Source organism: Gallinula chloropus (assembly GCF_964237585.1).
Source record: "Gallinula chloropus genome assembly, chromosome: 9".
NCBI lineage: Eukaryota > Metazoa > Chordata > Aves > Gruiformes > Rallidae > Gallinula > Gallinula chloropus.
In genome coordinates, this window is record NC_140094.1 from 9,185,158 (window position 1) to 9,201,833 (window position 16,676).

Genomic DNA, 16,676 nt, shown 5'->3' on the forward strand with positions numbered 1-16,676 from the left:
TTTCCTAATAAGATGTGACACTTAATACATTGAAATCTTCTTGTGCATAAACAGGTGTTGCAAAACATGTTGGTGATGCTTTAAGAGAACATGCTTCCAGATCATCTCGAAAGATTTGCACTATTGGGATTGCTCCGTGGGGAGTGATTGAAAACAGAAATGACCTTGTTGGAAGAGATGTAAGGATAAATTACCTAACTGAAATAATGATTTACCTGAGTTAATTTTTGGTTTTTTTTCACTTGCTTTGCATCATTGCAATACTTGCTTTAATATGAAGATGTATTGACATCTGTGACTTATGCAAGATCATTAGTGCAAACAAGTTGCAAAATGCAAATGAACTGGAAGAGGAGCTTATTCTGAAGTACTTAATCCCCCCCCCAATATTGCTGAATCAAGTAACAAAAATGCTGAAGTATAATAGGGAAATCACATTTACAAGGGGTGATAAGTTCAAAAGTTTTGATGCAAACTCTTCAATGCTCTGTTTGTTAGAGAAGTCACAAGTTTTCCCCAAAGATACATTTTTCAAAGAACCCTTTCTCTGTTGTCCATCAAAACAGAATTCTTTTGTGATACAATTATCTGCTTTCTGCAGAGTTGATCTACAAATGTTCATGTATCCTGACCCAAGGCATGCTTCAGTGTGTCACTACTTCCTGTTGAGCCACCAATTCTTGTGTCTAGACAAAAAGTTTCACATAAACAAATTGGAATCTTTATAAGTAAAAGATGTTGTTGTGTGCTTATATTTAGGTGGTTGCTCCATATCAAACCTTGTTGAACCCATTAAGTAAACTAAATGTCCTAAATAACCTCCATTCCCATTTCATTCTGGTGGATGATGGAACAGTTGGAAAGTATGGAGCAGAAGTTAAATTGAGGAGAGAACTGGAAAAAACTATTAATTTGCAACGGATCCATGCAAGTAAGTAATTCTAATGCTGGGGGCTGTCACTCTGCTTTAGTGGAAAAGGTACTTGCACCAAACACCCAAATGAGAAAATAGAGAAATTAGTCTTTTGTTTATGCTGCTAGATTTAGGATTTCTTTGGGACCAGATAAGAAGGTTCTTTTGAGTCAAGTTGTTGATTTTGCTTTCATAAAGCAAATGGACATCCCTTGAGTTATTAATATGTTGTCAGGTGTTACTGGTCTGATTTGATCCATCATTTTGCCACTGATCACTCACAGTTTCACAACAGGGCAATTGAGTTTGTAAAACATCATCTGTGTTTGTGCAAAGAAGCCATGACTTCTTTTGGTGTTTTCCCAATTATGGAGCAACTCCTCTGTCTTTTCTAGGAATGCTTTTGCAATACTGCCTGTCAGTAGAGAGATTCCATGTAGCTCTGTTCAAATTGTATACATGTTTCATGTTTGGAAACTATTTGGGGGGAAGGTAGAAGGGGAGTTCCCTAAAGGAAAAGGTTAACCTTTCTGCATTCATTCAAGAAGTTTTCTGTGAAGAATCGGTTCTGTTTTGTAGACTGTATTCCATTGTTTTTATCAGCTCCTTTGCAGTGCTTTCCTCCCAGCCCAGAGGAGCAGCAGTGCTTGAAACTGCACTAGCAACAGTTGAAATGTCTGACAGACAGTTTAATTTTTAGTCAATAGAAGGGACATAATTATTAAACGTGTAAAATCCGCTTTAGCGTGAACTGTACGTTTACAACTTTGTTGCTTGGTTTTTGTTTGGTTTTTTTGTTTTGGTTTTTTTTTTTGTTCCCCCTCAACTTTATAGGAATTGGCCAAGGTGTGCCTGTGGTAGCACTTGTGTTCGAAGGTGGCCCCAATGTCATACTCACAGTTTTAGACTTCCTTCAAGAAAGTCCTCCTGTGCCGGTGGTAGTATGTGAAGGAACTGGCAGAGCTGCAGACATACTGGCCTATGTTCACAAGCAGACAGAGGAGGGAGGGTAAGTCTGCATTATAGAAAGATGGGTTTTGAGAACATACCGTTATAAATTTGTGAAAGAGCCTTTTCTATGGAAAGACAAAGTCTAAATGCAGAGAGTTTATTTCATCTTGGCTGTGATGCAGCTTTCCAGGATGGCTGCAATAACATCTCTCCCAAAAATCCAAGACTTCTTTTTTAGTTCTGGGTTCCTCCCACATACTTTATACCAATTGTGCCAAATTCTGTAGTATATGCTTCCTTCAGCAACACCTACAAAATGGATAGGGAAAGTGCACACCCCTATATCCTAAATTAAGGAAACATACTGTGTGTAATTTCAGTTAGGTGTGGCAATTTTGTTACACCATTGTAACCAGAGGACAGAGTTTTGCTCAATAGAAGTCAGAGCTGACCAAACCTTCCAGAGATGTGAGAATAACACAGACAATAACAGTTGCTTTTATGAGGCAGTAATAGAAAGTTGTAGATGTACTTCTTCCCTGAGGTTACCCAAGATTTTGCCACTGAAACAACAATAAGCTTATAGATAGGAGGATTTTGAATGCACATGTTGAAACTAATTAGGTGTGTTTATTGTTCTTGCTCTTCATGTATAACAATGCATTTTCCTGTTTGTTTGTTTCAATCTCAGGAATGTTCCTGAGGGTGCTGAGTCTGAAATCATTTCAACCATCAAAAAGACATTTAACTTTGGTCAAAGTGAAGCAGTTCATTTGTTTCAGACACTGCTGGAATGCATGAAAAAAAAAGAGCTTGTAAGTAGATCTTTCAGTATTTTTTTTTCTTTAATGCAAGGTGCATGCCTTTGTGGATACAATATTAAATTGTATATCAATGTGTGTGACCTAGAGTGGTTAAAAAATGTTTTCTAGACGTTGGTGGATCTTCCTGTTACAGAAGATAGTCAAATACAGTTTTCATGTATACTTCTCGTGACCAAGAGAGGCTTAATTTGCATCAAAATTAAGGTCACCTTTTAAAGTATTTCAATTCCTGATATAAAAGACTGGAGCTAATCACCTTTGCCTGAAAATAACTGAAAATATGTTTTCCTCATTTTATGCTTTTGGACAGATTACAGTTTTTCATATTGGGTCAGATGAACATCAAGATATTGATGTTGCAATACTCACAGCATTGTTAAAAGGTGAGACTTACAAGAGCACTTGGAGTCACAGCTATTGTTTAGTGTTTGTATGATGGATTATTTATGAATTACTATAGTCTGTAGGAATCTTTATTTTTTAAGCAAATAATTCTCTACTATATTTTGTCATTATATAATACCATAATGCATCATAAATGCTGAAATATACAGTATAACTTTGTGGTAGATTGTTTGATTTGACCTTTTCAGAAAGCAAGAATGTTTATTATATATTTTAATGTTTTTCCATTGTTTTTGCTTCTTAAGGCACGAATGCATCTGCGTTTGACCAGCTTGTTCTTACGCTCGCGTGGGATAGAGTTGACATAGCCAAAAATCATGTTTTTGTTTATGGGCAGCAGTGGCTGGTATGTAATGGTCTGGATTGAGCAGAATGCTATTTTCTAAAAGAGAGAAATTCAATTAACTGTAAAGAATGAATCTTTTGACTTTTGTAGAAAGAGACTGTAGAATACTGACACATTTATTTTGAGGACAGTAATTTCTTCATACTGTATAGTCCTACAGCTGTTTGGTTATTGTGTGGTTGAAAATGGTCCAAAAATGTTAGAAAAATGTCAGCAATTTGCTAAGTGTTCTGAATAATTAGGGGAGAAAAGGCATTGCAGAAGATGGAAGCTAAATTCATATTAGTCAGATACTCTTTCTTCCTTATAGTTGCGTGGTCATAGGAAGTTCTGAAGAAGTGTCTAGTAAGACACACTGTTGGCAGCATTGTAGTGTCTTTTAAGGGGGGGGAGGACAAAATGTTTCTTGCAGTCTGCAAATTAGTTAGAAAACTACATTCTCGATCTTGCCTTTTCCCCATATTTTACTGTAAACAAAATCTTACGTGAGTGTAGTTAGAAGTACATACTGTGGGGCTTGTTGATAGCAGTGATGGTTCTGAGCATTTGTCTTTGAAACAAATTGTGCTTGAAATGTTTTCTGTCTTTGTTGTATCCAACCTAACTATGTTAAACCTGATGTCTACTTAGTCTCATATACTGTGCCTGTAGGAGATACCTATGGAAGAATATAACACTTACTGCTGATTAAGTTCTCAGAATATTCTCTCATTCTGCAATACTGTGAAGTTAAGGGGATTCTCTGAACCAAGGCTGACATTCTTGTATTTCTACAAATAGAAGGTTTCCCCAACCCTGTAAATGAACGAGGTTGATACGTAATCTAAATACATTTGATTTTGTGATACCCAGCTTTATTGGTTCTTTTCAGGCTCTACCTTGTTGTTATTTGTTGTAGGTTGGCTCTCTGGAACAGGCAATGTTAGATGCCCTTGTGATGGATAGAGTTGCATTTGTGAAACTTCTGATTGAAAACGGAGTAAGCATGCACAAATTTCTTACAATTCCCAGACTGGAAGAGCTTTATAACACAGTAAGTGAATGATTGTTTTATAGGCTACTTTTTGAACAGCTTTTTAGGTGCTCAATATGTTGTTTAGTGACTAATGTGCACCAGTCTGAAGGCCATGGGAAGTTCATAGGGAAGGATGTCTTGCAGGTTGGTTGGGGTTGAGAAGTACCTGCTGTCTGGCAGCTGGGTTGGGCCACAGCTGCTTTCTGGCTCTCCAGAAATGAGATCAGAAATGGTTTGTCAGCAGGATATTCATCTGTATCTGATGTTAGGGATAGATACTAAAGGGAAGATCGCAGCCTTCTTGTGGGAATGTATAAAATGTGTAAAATAGAGAGGAATACAACAAGAGAAAATCAGATGGATGAAACTGGCCCAAAATAGATAATCTATAGGTAACATTGTTAGGGCTTTGTAAGACGAGTTCTGTCTGTAGCAGCTAATGTTATTGTTGTACTTGTAAAAATAGTTTATTTTGTGAACCTGCATTGGAGTAAATATTAGTTAGGAAAATTTTGTTGCCATGGTGCTGATTTTAAGGTAGTTTTATATAACAGTTAGTATCTAACAGGGCAAAACAAAAAACCTTCCATTAGAAAGTCACTAACATTGATAAAATGCAAATATGACTTAGGCTTACATTAACATTCTCATTACCTGCTTTTGAGAAAAAGGGAAAAAAAGGAATTCTTTAGCTAATAAAACTCCATAAAGGAGCCCATGTGATCACGTTTTGTTATTTAGGTTTGTTTAATAAACCTCTTATGGTGTTGCTTGTACACATTTGATGTGCTTTTGATTGAGTTCTGTTTGGGAGCTAGGGTAACCATATGTCTAGAAGTGGAATGGTTCACATGTTCATAGGAATTCAGAAAAGGAAGAAAAATACACATTTGTCTGAACATTCCCTCTTTTACTGAAATTTTTAGAAGCAAGGGAGCTTTTACTACTGATCCTGAAGTACTGTAAACATGAATATCATTCCATGTGTTTTCCTGTAAATTAAAATGCTTATTTGTTAAAACTTGTCTCTGAATATTATGCTTAAATAATAGAAGAACGTCATAATGCTGTTGTTTGAGCTTTGTTGGGGTTTTTTCTTCCTTTTTGGACAAACTATAGGCAAATTAAATATGTCTGAAATTGAAACAGAAGTAAAATGAAACAAAAAAGGAAATAGTCTATAGCTAATGAAACATTTGCATTTATTTGATGGCTGTTGTTTAAAAGCTAGGGGCCTTGTGGGGTTTTTTTGAACCAACATGCAAAAATATTTGGCTTTCATTGTAATCTTCTTATGTTTTCATTGCACTCTAATTTCTCATTCCAAATTTCCTTCTCCCTGTCCCCCCCCCCTTTTTTTTTTTTATTTTAATAAAGAAACAAGGCCCAACTAACCCAACACTCTTTCATCTTGTTCGGGATGTCAAACAGGTATGCTGTAAATGTAAAATCTGTCAAAGTACCAGTGTTAGCTTTTTGGTGGTTTCTTATGTTTGACTGTCAGTTTAATATTGGGTTTATTAATTAGGTTTTATTCTATGTAATAAGCTACCTTTGCAGTCATTCTGATTTTTCCAAAACATTATAAACCTGATGAGTGTTGTCTTTCATATCTCTTGGGATTGTTTTGGGGGGTAAAAGCTGGTATTCCTGTCTTGCAGTAATTTTGGCTGTTAAAACAGTACATGGGGAACGAATATCTACCCTGCTGGGGGAGATCATCGAGAAGAGTTGTTCTAACCTTCTCTCTATCTGAAACTGATAAAAACTTGAGCCAGGTAGCTGTGTGCTGGGTTTTTAAATGATGAAAAGTTTCATTGTTTTTAGATATGGGATGTATAGAATCAATCTGAGCAAGTTAGAGTATAGTTCAAAAAACTAAAAATACCTTCTGAATTCCTAGGGAAATCTTCCTCCAGGTTATAAAATCAACCTGATTGATGTGGGACTGGTTATTGAATATCTGATGGGAGGAACCTATCGATGCACCTACACGAGGAAACGTTTCAGAGCTATATACAATAGTCTCAGCGGGAACAGTCGGGTATGTGGCAGTTGAATAACAGGACATGCTGATTCACACGTTCTCAATGCAAAAAGCCCTACATATTTGGGAGAAAAATTGGATCCATATTGTTTTGTTGTTCTTGTCAATGGACTGGTTCTTTTAAAGGCCCTATGAGGGTAGCTGGTAGCTGTTTTGAGCTTGAGGACAGACAAAAGATTTTGTTCTCTTGCTCCTTATTCTAGCATATCCCAATTCCTTCTCTGTTTTTCCTTTTTCTATTTTCTCTGCTTTTTGTGTTTTTCCCATTTTCCTATTCATAGGGGAAGAACGAGCACTAAACATGCAGATTCACCAGGGCATGGGATGCAGATATCTTACACTCTTTGTTGCCTAATGATAGCTTGATAAGTATCCAGTGAAAATTCTGGTTGTTTCTGTTATATAAATTCATTGATGTTTCACTTGCAAAGTAGCTATGTAATTGCTTGACTAAGTAAATGTAAGCAGATGAAATTGTAATGCAGGGTAGGTAAGAGTAAAGAAACCAAACCAAACCCCTTCTCCTTATTCTTGTTACAGCGATCTGGGAGAAATGCTTCCAACACTACTCCTCAGATGTGTAAAAGCCATGAATCTTTTGGTAACAGGGCAGACAAGAAAGAAAAAATGCGCCATAATCACTTCATCAAAACAGCACAGCCATACAAACCAAAGGTACAGATGTGTGAGGAGAACATGCTGGGGTTTATTTCAAGTAGTTAAGAGGGGGAGAATCTGGTGGAAATCCAGGTGTCACTGAAGTATGAGTAGCAGCAGTTTTACTGTCTTTGGTAAAGCTGGAAGTTCAGTCTTCCTTTTGTACTTGTTTATAGACTGTCTAGAATGCTTATAGAATTCTGTAAAGAGTGTTTAACTCTGTAGTAGACTCCTGGATAAGCTTTGATACGTTAGGAACCAAGAAGCTTACCTTTGGTACAGTTCTATTAATGTGGGGGAAACTCATGGCTTTTAGCTACAGCAAGATTTGGCCGTCTCCGTGAGTTTCCTCATTTGTGTGTAGGTATATACTTTTCTTTTGATCTACAAATCAAAGTAATTCAGTCTCCCAGTTATTAAAGTGAATTGGAGTCAATTGAAGTTTTTGAACAAAAGTTCCAGATTATTTTCAAGTCCTCAGAAATTAATTTTTTTGCAATAATTATATGTAATTTGATATTGGACCACTCAGCATTTTATTTCAAGTTATGTAGTTACCAAGTTTAGATATTTAAAGCATAACTTTCTGTCTTTATTTTCAAGATTGACACTGGTGCAGAAGAGGGAAAAAAGAAAAGAACCAAAGATGAAATCGTAGACATAGATGATCCTGAAACAAGACGATTTGCCTATCCTCTCAATGAGCTGTTACTTTGGGCAGTCTTAATGAAGAGGCAGAAGATGGCCCTCTTCTTCTGGCAGCATGGGGAAGAGTCCATGGCCAAAGCCTTAGTTGCTTGCAAAGTGTATCGTTCAATGGCATATGAAGCAAAACAAAGTGACCTTGTCGATGATACTTCAGAAGAACTCAAGCAGTATTCCAAGTAAATTACGTTTATATAGTTGGAAGATCTTATTTATTGAAATGTAGAATAAAAGTATTTGAACAAACCCCAAACTGTTCTATTAGCACACTTGAAGACAGTTCCTTTTTGCCAAAAAGATTAAGCAGCGCTCTAGTATATGTCTTAGATTAGATACTGGTCTCTCCTGAGAGCTGTTAAGAGTCATGATTTGTAGATTAATTAAAATTATGCTGGGTATAGCATTTACTTATTTCTATGTAATTTCCTTGCAATTCCCTGTTTGAAACCTGCATTTTTTTTATAGAAGTCACTGATTCACATGTTGTAGTTATGAATTACAGAATAGTCTATCTGTAAATAAGGGACAGATAATTGTCCCTTCGAGTTGTGCTACAGGGAATTTGATTGCATAAGAAAATGAACTTAAACTCCAGGTCATTTCCATAGACACTACATTTTTTTTCATTGATTTTTTTTTTCTTTCTAGTGAGTTTGGTCAATTGGCAGTTGAACTGTTAGAACAGTCCTTCCGACAAGATGAAACTATGGCAATGAAATTACTAACCTATGAGCTTAAAAATTGGAGCAACTCAACTTGTCTGAAGCTAGCAGTGTCATCAAGACTTCGTCCATTTGTAGCACATACTTGTACACAGATGTTGTTATCAGATATGTGGATGGGAAGGCTGAACATGAGAAAGAATTCATGGTACAAAGTAAGTGCCACGGGTTATTGGTGTAAAAACAGTCAATGGAAATTATGTTTAAATTGAAGGAAAGCATGTGTTTAAATGCTATTAATATAAAGCTTTCACAGCTATAGGTTATGTTAAAAAATCCTGTAAAAAGTCTCCTTTAACATAATCAAAATTGGAAGTATTTATTGTTAACTCTTCTTTTGACACTCTATTATCTTTTCAAATAAGGTACAGAAATAGAGAAGGCAAAAACCAGGCAAGTAGCCTTTAATCAGAGGCTTAAAGAGATCATGTGAATACTAATCCACTACTAAAACTTAGTGGTAAAAAAACCTTAACAGACAGAATCCACTGTAAGAATAGTTTCATGCATTTTGCCTTTTTACAGGCAGCACGTGAGACTTGCTGTATAAAAGCTTTGTGTATATTGTATTTTGGAGGAAGAAACTGAGCAAAAGCAGTGAGCAGAACAAAATGAGGGCAAGCAACTCGGGGATAAGTTCTCCAGTGGTGCCCTTTGTGGTACGGATCAGTTGAACCAAAATGGGTCTTGCATATTTCTTTGAGATGTTGTACCAAAACTTAGTTGTTGCTAGGAATATAATAAAACCCTTTCCTACAAAATATCTACAAACATCATTTAACTTGTGACCTACTAAAATACTTTTTGATAACTGATTAACCATTTTCTTGCTTGCTTTGTACCAGGCTAATGACAGTAAATAGCTTTCACTTACTCTCCTCATCCATATCTTAGTGCATTTTTCTACCCTAAGTTGGAAAAAAACCCAAGCAGCAAAAAAATCTCAAAACAAAATGCATACCACCACCATCCCAAAACCCTAAAACTACAACCTTGACTTGTATATGTAGCTTAAATACCTTGACAGTACAGTGTTGCAGAGTTTCTGGGAGTGCATTAAAGAACAGAATGTAAGCAGTATGTATCTGGACCCTTGGGCTTGGAGTACATTCTTTCAATTGGCTTTTAGTTTTGGAATTTGTTGATTATTCCCCTTTCCCAAAGCTTTAAGTCAAGGAATGCTCTGTATATGTGATTTTAGGCTCTTAAGTGTGTATAATAACAACTAATTATTTTCTAACTAATTATTTGCTTTCCTGAGTAACAAGCAAGTGATATTTGGGTAATATATTTTGAGAGGATACTCTGTGTGTTGGTATATTTTGATACTTTAACATAGCTATGAACAATTTGCACTTAGTCTTCGTCTTTTTCAGGTGATACTGAGTATTTTACTCCCCCCTGCTATACTGCTCTTGGAATATAAGACCAAGGCTGAAATGTCACACATTCCTCAATCTCAAGATGCCCATCAAATGGCAATGGATGACAGTGAAAACAACTTTCAGAATGCAGCAGATGAAATACCTATGGTAATGGGGAGCAGGGGGAGATACTAAAACCAAGATGTCTAATTTAAAACTCTTACATTTTAAAATTAAAGCAGGAGTTAAAGTTAATGGCTAAAAGAATGTATTTCTGTGTGGTAGCCGGTAATGAGCAACACACAATTCAATATCAATTTTAGATGAAGCCTTTTGTTGGGTGAAATCATACAAATTCTATACCTTTGTTACTGCAGACATGGCAAGCTAAAAAACTGCCAATTGGTTACATAAACTATTTACACCCTACTGTGGTTAGTGATTATAACGAGTTCTGATAAACATATCTTATAGCTAAATATTGTTAGTTTACCTTTGATGCCGAAAAACATCCGCACACTGGCTGTTTTGACCATCTTACTATGACTGGTTCTTAACATGTTCCGTTACTCCCAAGTTCTTCTCATAACAACTTCTTGGATTAGGGTAGCCTGTACCCCTGTCATCAAAGCTGCTGTGTTTTGAGAATGTGATTATTAAGTTCCTCTCAGCATTAGTAATTTTTTCCACCTCATGAGAACATGAGGATATTGTCAGGGCCTATGTTTTGAGTGAAGAGAGCTAGGCCGCTGGCAGGCCTGCGGTCTTCCCTGACATTTCTGTATATGAATTTAACAGCCCTTTCATTTTAGGAGGTGTTTAAAGAAGTAAGGATCTTAGACAGTACTTCAGAAAAGCATGATATGGAGACTCCAGCAAGACCAAAAAGACTTCCAATTACACAGAAATTTTACGCGTTTTATCATGCACCAATTGTGAAGTTTTGGTTTAATACGGTGAGTTTTTTTCTGTGACAAGTGTATTTTATTTGGAAATGGAATGCAGATTTTTGTGACCTGAATCAAAGTTTAAGCACTCTTTAAAAATAAACAAAACCCCCCTTGCTTTGTGAAGCTGGAGATGAGAATTACTTGATTTTGAAAAACTTCCATATGCACATATGGTGCTCTGTGGTTTGAGGATTTTTTGTTTTGTTTTGTTTGTGTGTGGCTTTGGTCTTGTTTTTGTTTTACATTCATGATGTTGGCTTTGAGAATTTTTTTATTTTTGGCTAAGGGAATAATTAGTGTGGACATTGTTATTCTAGTCTGAGTAATCAATTTCATCAGTTGCTAGCAGGAATTCTGTAATTTATTAGGCTCAAGTGTTCATGCACAGCTTTGTTTAAATTATTGTAATAGAAACTCTAGAATTTACATTAAAGGAAAACCAGCTGTAATATTAGCAAAATTTTGTTCTTAAGTAGCTTATTACAGCTATTTTTCCTCTTCTAAGAAGAGAATGTCTGCATCCCCTTACAAATAATAACTTGTCTGCTCAAAGGGGTAAATATAGTACTGTAATCCCACTTGAAGCTTTTACTGTATACCACATCAAAAGACTCCGTGCACATCTATAAAGAACCGTTTGGTAATTATATGTGTAATTTTCATTGCTGTTTTTAGTTGGCTTACTTGGGATTCCTCATGCTCTACACATTTGTGGTTCTTGTAAAAATGGAAGAATTGCCGTCTGTTCAAGAGTGGATTGTCATTGCTTACATTTTCACCTCAGCCATTGAGAAAATTCGTGAGGTATGTCTGTAACAACCCAGGAGTTTAGTTTGCCTTGTCAGTTAAATGGTATCCTTTAAACTGTGTCTGTAACTCGCTGTTTGTAATGAAATCAACAGACTTACTTTTCTAAGGGGTGAAACGCATTTATTACTTAGTGTCAGACAAACTCTACCACTGTGCTATGAACAAGATGACAAAACAAAACCATTTTATTGAGAAAAGATTGGTATCCAACAATGTTGTTGGTCAGCGGGAAACTTTTGAGAAGTTCCGTAAGAATTTTTAAATAACAAGTTAATTAGCGTGGTACATCAGGCCTAACTGACAGGGCAGAAAGGAGGGTTCACTTTTATAAGTTACTGTCTCAAAAGAAAATACACAACCAGTAAAAAAAACCCAAACCCAAAATTCCTTCATGTATTGTTCAGACAGGAAACATGCGTCCTCCTTGTCCTTCTTGTGAAGTTGGCACGGTTAAATGCTGTATTTGATTCTTCAGTGTAAAACAGTTACTAATTTGATTAGATAATTTATTTTTGCAAATATAAATATGCTACTAATGAACATATTTTATTGTTGGTCCACATGCAATAAGTGTGAGCAGGTCTGACTTTTATTTCTGTTGCAGATTTTTATGTCAGAGGCCGGGAAGATTAATCAGAAGATTAAAGTGTGGTTCAGTGATTACTTCAATATCAGTGACACAGTTGCCATTGTCACTTTCTTCATTGGGTTTGCATTAAGATTTGGAGCAAAGAGAAATTTTGGTGAAAACACTTACAGAGAAAATTATGTCTTTGTTGCTGGAAGAATAACATACTGTCTCAATATTATTTTTTGGTATGTGAGATTACTGGATTTTCTAGCTGTAAATCAGCAGGCTGGCCCTTACGTGATGATGATTGGGAAAATGGTAAGAACTACTTTTATTACTGTCTTCCCCACCCCCCCAACTGAAATCTATGTCTTGCTGCATACATTTACGAATTTTCTCAGTGTTTTATTTAGAAAAAGGTTGTTTATCCTGGTGTAATATATCAACAATTCATTGTGCAGGATTAGCAGTCTTAATATAATGTGTCTCGAAACAAACACTGATTAGGTGGTTTACTTTATTATGGAGCTTTCTCTGTCACGTATCTGGAAAAAGCTGGCAAATCTTCCTTCTCTGGTCAGATTTTTAATTAGATGTCAGAGATTTGAATGAGTATGATGATGCCTTTGTCCTGATTCATCTAGCACTCCTTCCTTTTTAGGTCTGAGATTAACTTATAGTCTTGATTTTCATGTCTCTGCATGCTCCCAGTGCCAGACTAACCTGCTTAGTCTTGTAAAGCACCTTCATATTTTGGGCTATAGAAAGCTGGGAATAGATTTAACTGTGTTCTTGTCTTTGCTCACATAAAAGTATTCAAATTGTTTAAATTTAAAAATAAATAATTTAGCTTTACTGTCAGTGAGCTATTCTAAATGTTAAATATTTTAATACTTGAGAATGTAAATACAGAGGTGGAAAGGGTGTTTGTTTTTCTTCCTCCTATAAAACGGTTCCTACAAAGTTGAACCCTGCCTTGAAAAACAAGGGCATCAAGTTACTCGTTTCTCACTTGGATTTTGTTAAAGAGGCATAGGTTCTGCAATTCAGCCCTTGGAAAACTACATCTGTGGGTTTTGCAGCTATTGAGTACCTTTAGGAAGGAATGTTTATTAGCTGCTACTCAGCTGCATAATAGATATTTGTGTTACCAAGGAAATAACTCTCAGCTGCCTTTGCCCAAGGATGCTAACTACTGGATAGTCTGTAAGAAAGGACAGAAAACCCCCATATTTTTACAGGACTTGTTATCTAACAAAATTTTCAGACTCTTTTCCTTATGTAATATTTAGAATTCAATAAGCTTACACTGTCAGTGTAAAATTGTTTAAAGTTGTGAAATCATAATTATGACCTTGTGGTTTAATGGCCTTTTTTTTGTGTTAATAGGTGGCCAACATGTTTTACATTGTGGTGATCATGGCACTTGTACTACTTAGCTTTGGTGTTCCCAGGAAGGCAATCTTGTATCCTGATGAGGCACCATCTTGGACTCTTGCTAGAGATATTGTGTTTCATCCATACTGGATGATTTTTGGTGAAGTGTATGCCTATGAAATTGATGGTAAGACACTGCAATATTTGAAGCAAGTAAGAAGAAAACTTACTCTAAGATCTTTTCAAGGTCTTCAGAAACTGATTTTTGAAGCAAAATTTAGCTCAGTACTGTTGCCATTGGTTCCATTCACTGGATTATCTCCTCTTCATGGGTTGCAGCTGTGTAACTTCTTGACTTTTGCACTATTCTTGGTAAAGCTTGAATGGCTTCTAATGAAAACTTTATCACCATTTCTCATGAGGCTATTCCCAGCAAGATTTTGGCATTTTCCTTCATAGCTGTCATGCCAGAATTTTGGCTGTGGTATTATGCTATTTTTTCAGCCAGTAATATGACTGCAGCATAGTATTAACCAGAAAGCTTGTCTTCTGTATCTTGCTACCATGTTCCTAAATGCATGGAGACATTTTAACTTACAGAACTAGTGTGTGATAGTTGGTAGTTGCAGTCTTTGTAGCTGATCTTTCCCTTCCCCCATCTATACCTGCTGGGAGTTCTGAAAGCTGTATGTATTTTCTGTGTCTTTTTTTTTTTTTTTTCCCCCAACCCAGTATGTGCAAATAATTCTGATGAAAAAGTTGCTCATCTCTGTGGCCCAGGAACATGGTTGACACCGTTTCTTCAAGCCGTCTACCTCTTTGTACAGTACATAATTATGGTTAATCTTCTTATTGCATTTTTCAAGTAAGTATATGGATGATTATTAGCTTTTGCTAATCTATTTCTATTTCACAGCAATAAGATGACAAGATAAGAAGAACTGACGATAGTTCAAAGCAATCCCTTTTGCTGGAAGCTTTTTCAGGTTCTAAGGCTGGTCTTCAACTCCTGCTCACTGCAAGCCTGTGACCAAGTAGTAGGGAAGCATGTGATATGTCACGTTCCTGAGGCATGGGGAATTGGAAGTCTACAATTTGAAAGCATAATGTAACTTCTCAGTCAGAAAACAAACACATTTTTTTTCTAGATCTTCATATTGACTGTTGTTCCTAGATTAATTTAACTTTCTGTAGTTGGTTGAGTTGAATTTAGTAAATCATCTTTTGCAGTTCTCTGCAAGTGTTTGATTTATGGGAATAAGCAGCTCACTAACACTGAAGAACAGCAGACTATAGAATTAACATGGTCTGATATGAAAATCTGGAGTTAGTTAGAAATAATTTTGTTTGGCTAACTTGAAATTTGATCTCAGTGTGATTTATTTCTTAGGAAAAGTACTGAGATTTTCCTTGCTTTGGATCATGGTGTTTTCTTGAATGTCATGTTTCCAATTGCCATTAAAAATAATTCTTTAGTAAAGAACAAGTATGTGCTTTTGCCTCTTAGTTGACTAGCTTCAGAATTAAAGATTGTTATCAAAGTGTTAAGAAAAAAACCCCATACACCCTCAAAACCCCCCGAAACACAAATCCCATTTCCCCCACTCCCCCCAAACCCACCTTGATCTATTAATTGGTTTTTTTGTTCCCTTTCAGCAATGTGTATTTACAAGTCAAGGCAATTTCAAACATCGTGTGGAAGTATCAACGCTATCACTTCATTATGGCCTACCATGAAAAACCTGTTCTGCCTCCACCACTTATTATTCTTAGCCATATGGCTTCCCTGTTCTGTTGTATATGTAAAAGAAGAAAGACAGACAAGACTTCAGATGGGCCAAGTATGTACAGTTATTGTCCAAAAAAATTGCAGTAATTTTTTTATGACTAAAGCAAGCTGTCAGAAAAGGTCTGTGTTCTTCATTGTAATGTATAGTCTCAAGAAAGTTGAAGTAGGGCTTAATTTTCCATGTTTTTAGTATCAAATAAGACTAAGTTTGTTCAGACTTCAGTGTCTTTATGAAGGGTATAATGCACAGCCCCTAGAAATCTTCAAACTGACTAATGACACAAACCACTGCTGTTAGATTTTCTATTAGAATAAAGGGGGAAGATTTTTTTTTTCCCCCTACTAGAAAACATCTGTTTTTACTGGAAAACCTTTGAAAATTTAAAAAGGGAAAAAAAAGTCTTCCACAGGTGATAAAATCCAGCTAAGGAATTAGCTTCTGTCTCAGAGAAATAAGGGATTGGAGGGCAGTAGCATATGGTATGGTAATGTTGTGTGCAGATCCTCTCAGAATTGCTATTTATTTTAGTGGAAATCTTTGACCTTTAACTTTTTTCTAGCAAGGAGAAGAGAAGGGACTTAGCTGGGACTATAGGTTTTTTTGGTTTGGTTTTCTTTTATTTTATTTTTAACACCCTTTGTAAAGTTGTGGGTATTAGTCTCCAACACCTGTACTACTTAAGTACATATGCACCTTCTTAACTGTGCAATCTCTCTTTAGAACTCTTCCTGACAGAAGAAGATCAAAAGAAGCTTCATGACTTCGAAGAGCTGTGTGTTGAGATGTATTTCAATGAAAAGGATGATAAATTTCATACTGGAAGTGAGGAGAGGATTCGAGTCACATTTGAACGGTAGAATATTTACAAATACAATTTCTGAGTAGTGAAGCTTAGAATGTCTGCAGGCTTATGAAGTGTGCTTTAAGGGCAGTATAGCACAGCTAAAGAAAATAAATGTTTATGCAAACTTTAGATAGTGTCTTCCCATTGCTATGCAGAAACTAACAATGGGATTGATGCTCCCTGAGGTGTAACAGCATTCAGTAAGCTGAGGCAATTGTATTATTTAGCTTTCATGATGTTTTTAGAAACTCATACAGGTGAAAAAGTGTGTAGGCCCTATTGATGTGTTAATTCTGTGAATCAGAAGGACGTACAAGTGTTGTGTTATAAAATAGTCCAATGCTATGTTGTATGCCATCTTGAAAATTCAGAGGTTTTTTCCTTT

General features: G+C 36.1%; 1 protein-coding gene across 1 annotated transcript in view; it reads left to right on the forward strand.

Annotated features, from left to right (window-relative positions):
• The window catches only part of TRPM7 (transient receptor potential cation channel subfamily M member 7), a gene marked incomplete at its 5' end in the record, with an annotated part of 55,398 nt that overhangs the window by 26,740 nt on the left and 11,982 nt on the right, over positions 1-16,676 (forward strand). Inside the window, 20 exons of the mRNA XM_084267934.1 lie at positions 55-179; positions 760-931; positions 1,748-1,922; positions 2,556-2,679; positions 2,999-3,071; positions 3,339-3,439; positions 4,338-4,472; positions 5,832-5,885; positions 6,358-6,498; positions 7,042-7,176; positions 7,762-8,042; positions 8,512-8,740; positions 9,962-10,117; positions 10,762-10,905; positions 11,575-11,703; positions 12,314-12,598; positions 13,670-13,844; positions 14,390-14,522; positions 15,314-15,498; positions 16,168-16,300. Of these exons, the coding sequence (XP_084124060.1) occupies positions 55-179; positions 760-931; positions 1,748-1,922; positions 2,556-2,679; positions 2,999-3,071; positions 3,339-3,439; positions 4,338-4,472; positions 5,832-5,885; positions 6,358-6,498; positions 7,042-7,176; positions 7,762-8,042; positions 8,512-8,740; positions 9,962-10,117; positions 10,762-10,905; positions 11,575-11,703; positions 12,314-12,598; positions 13,670-13,844; positions 14,390-14,522; positions 15,314-15,498; positions 16,168-16,300 (3,085 nt within the window). The remainder of the gene's footprint in view (positions 1-54; positions 180-759; positions 932-1,747; positions 1,923-2,555; positions 2,680-2,998; positions 3,072-3,338; positions 3,440-4,337; positions 4,473-5,831; positions 5,886-6,357; positions 6,499-7,041; positions 7,177-7,761; positions 8,043-8,511; positions 8,741-9,961; positions 10,118-10,761; positions 10,906-11,574; positions 11,704-12,313; positions 12,599-13,669; positions 13,845-14,389; positions 14,523-15,313; positions 15,499-16,167; positions 16,301-16,676) is intronic.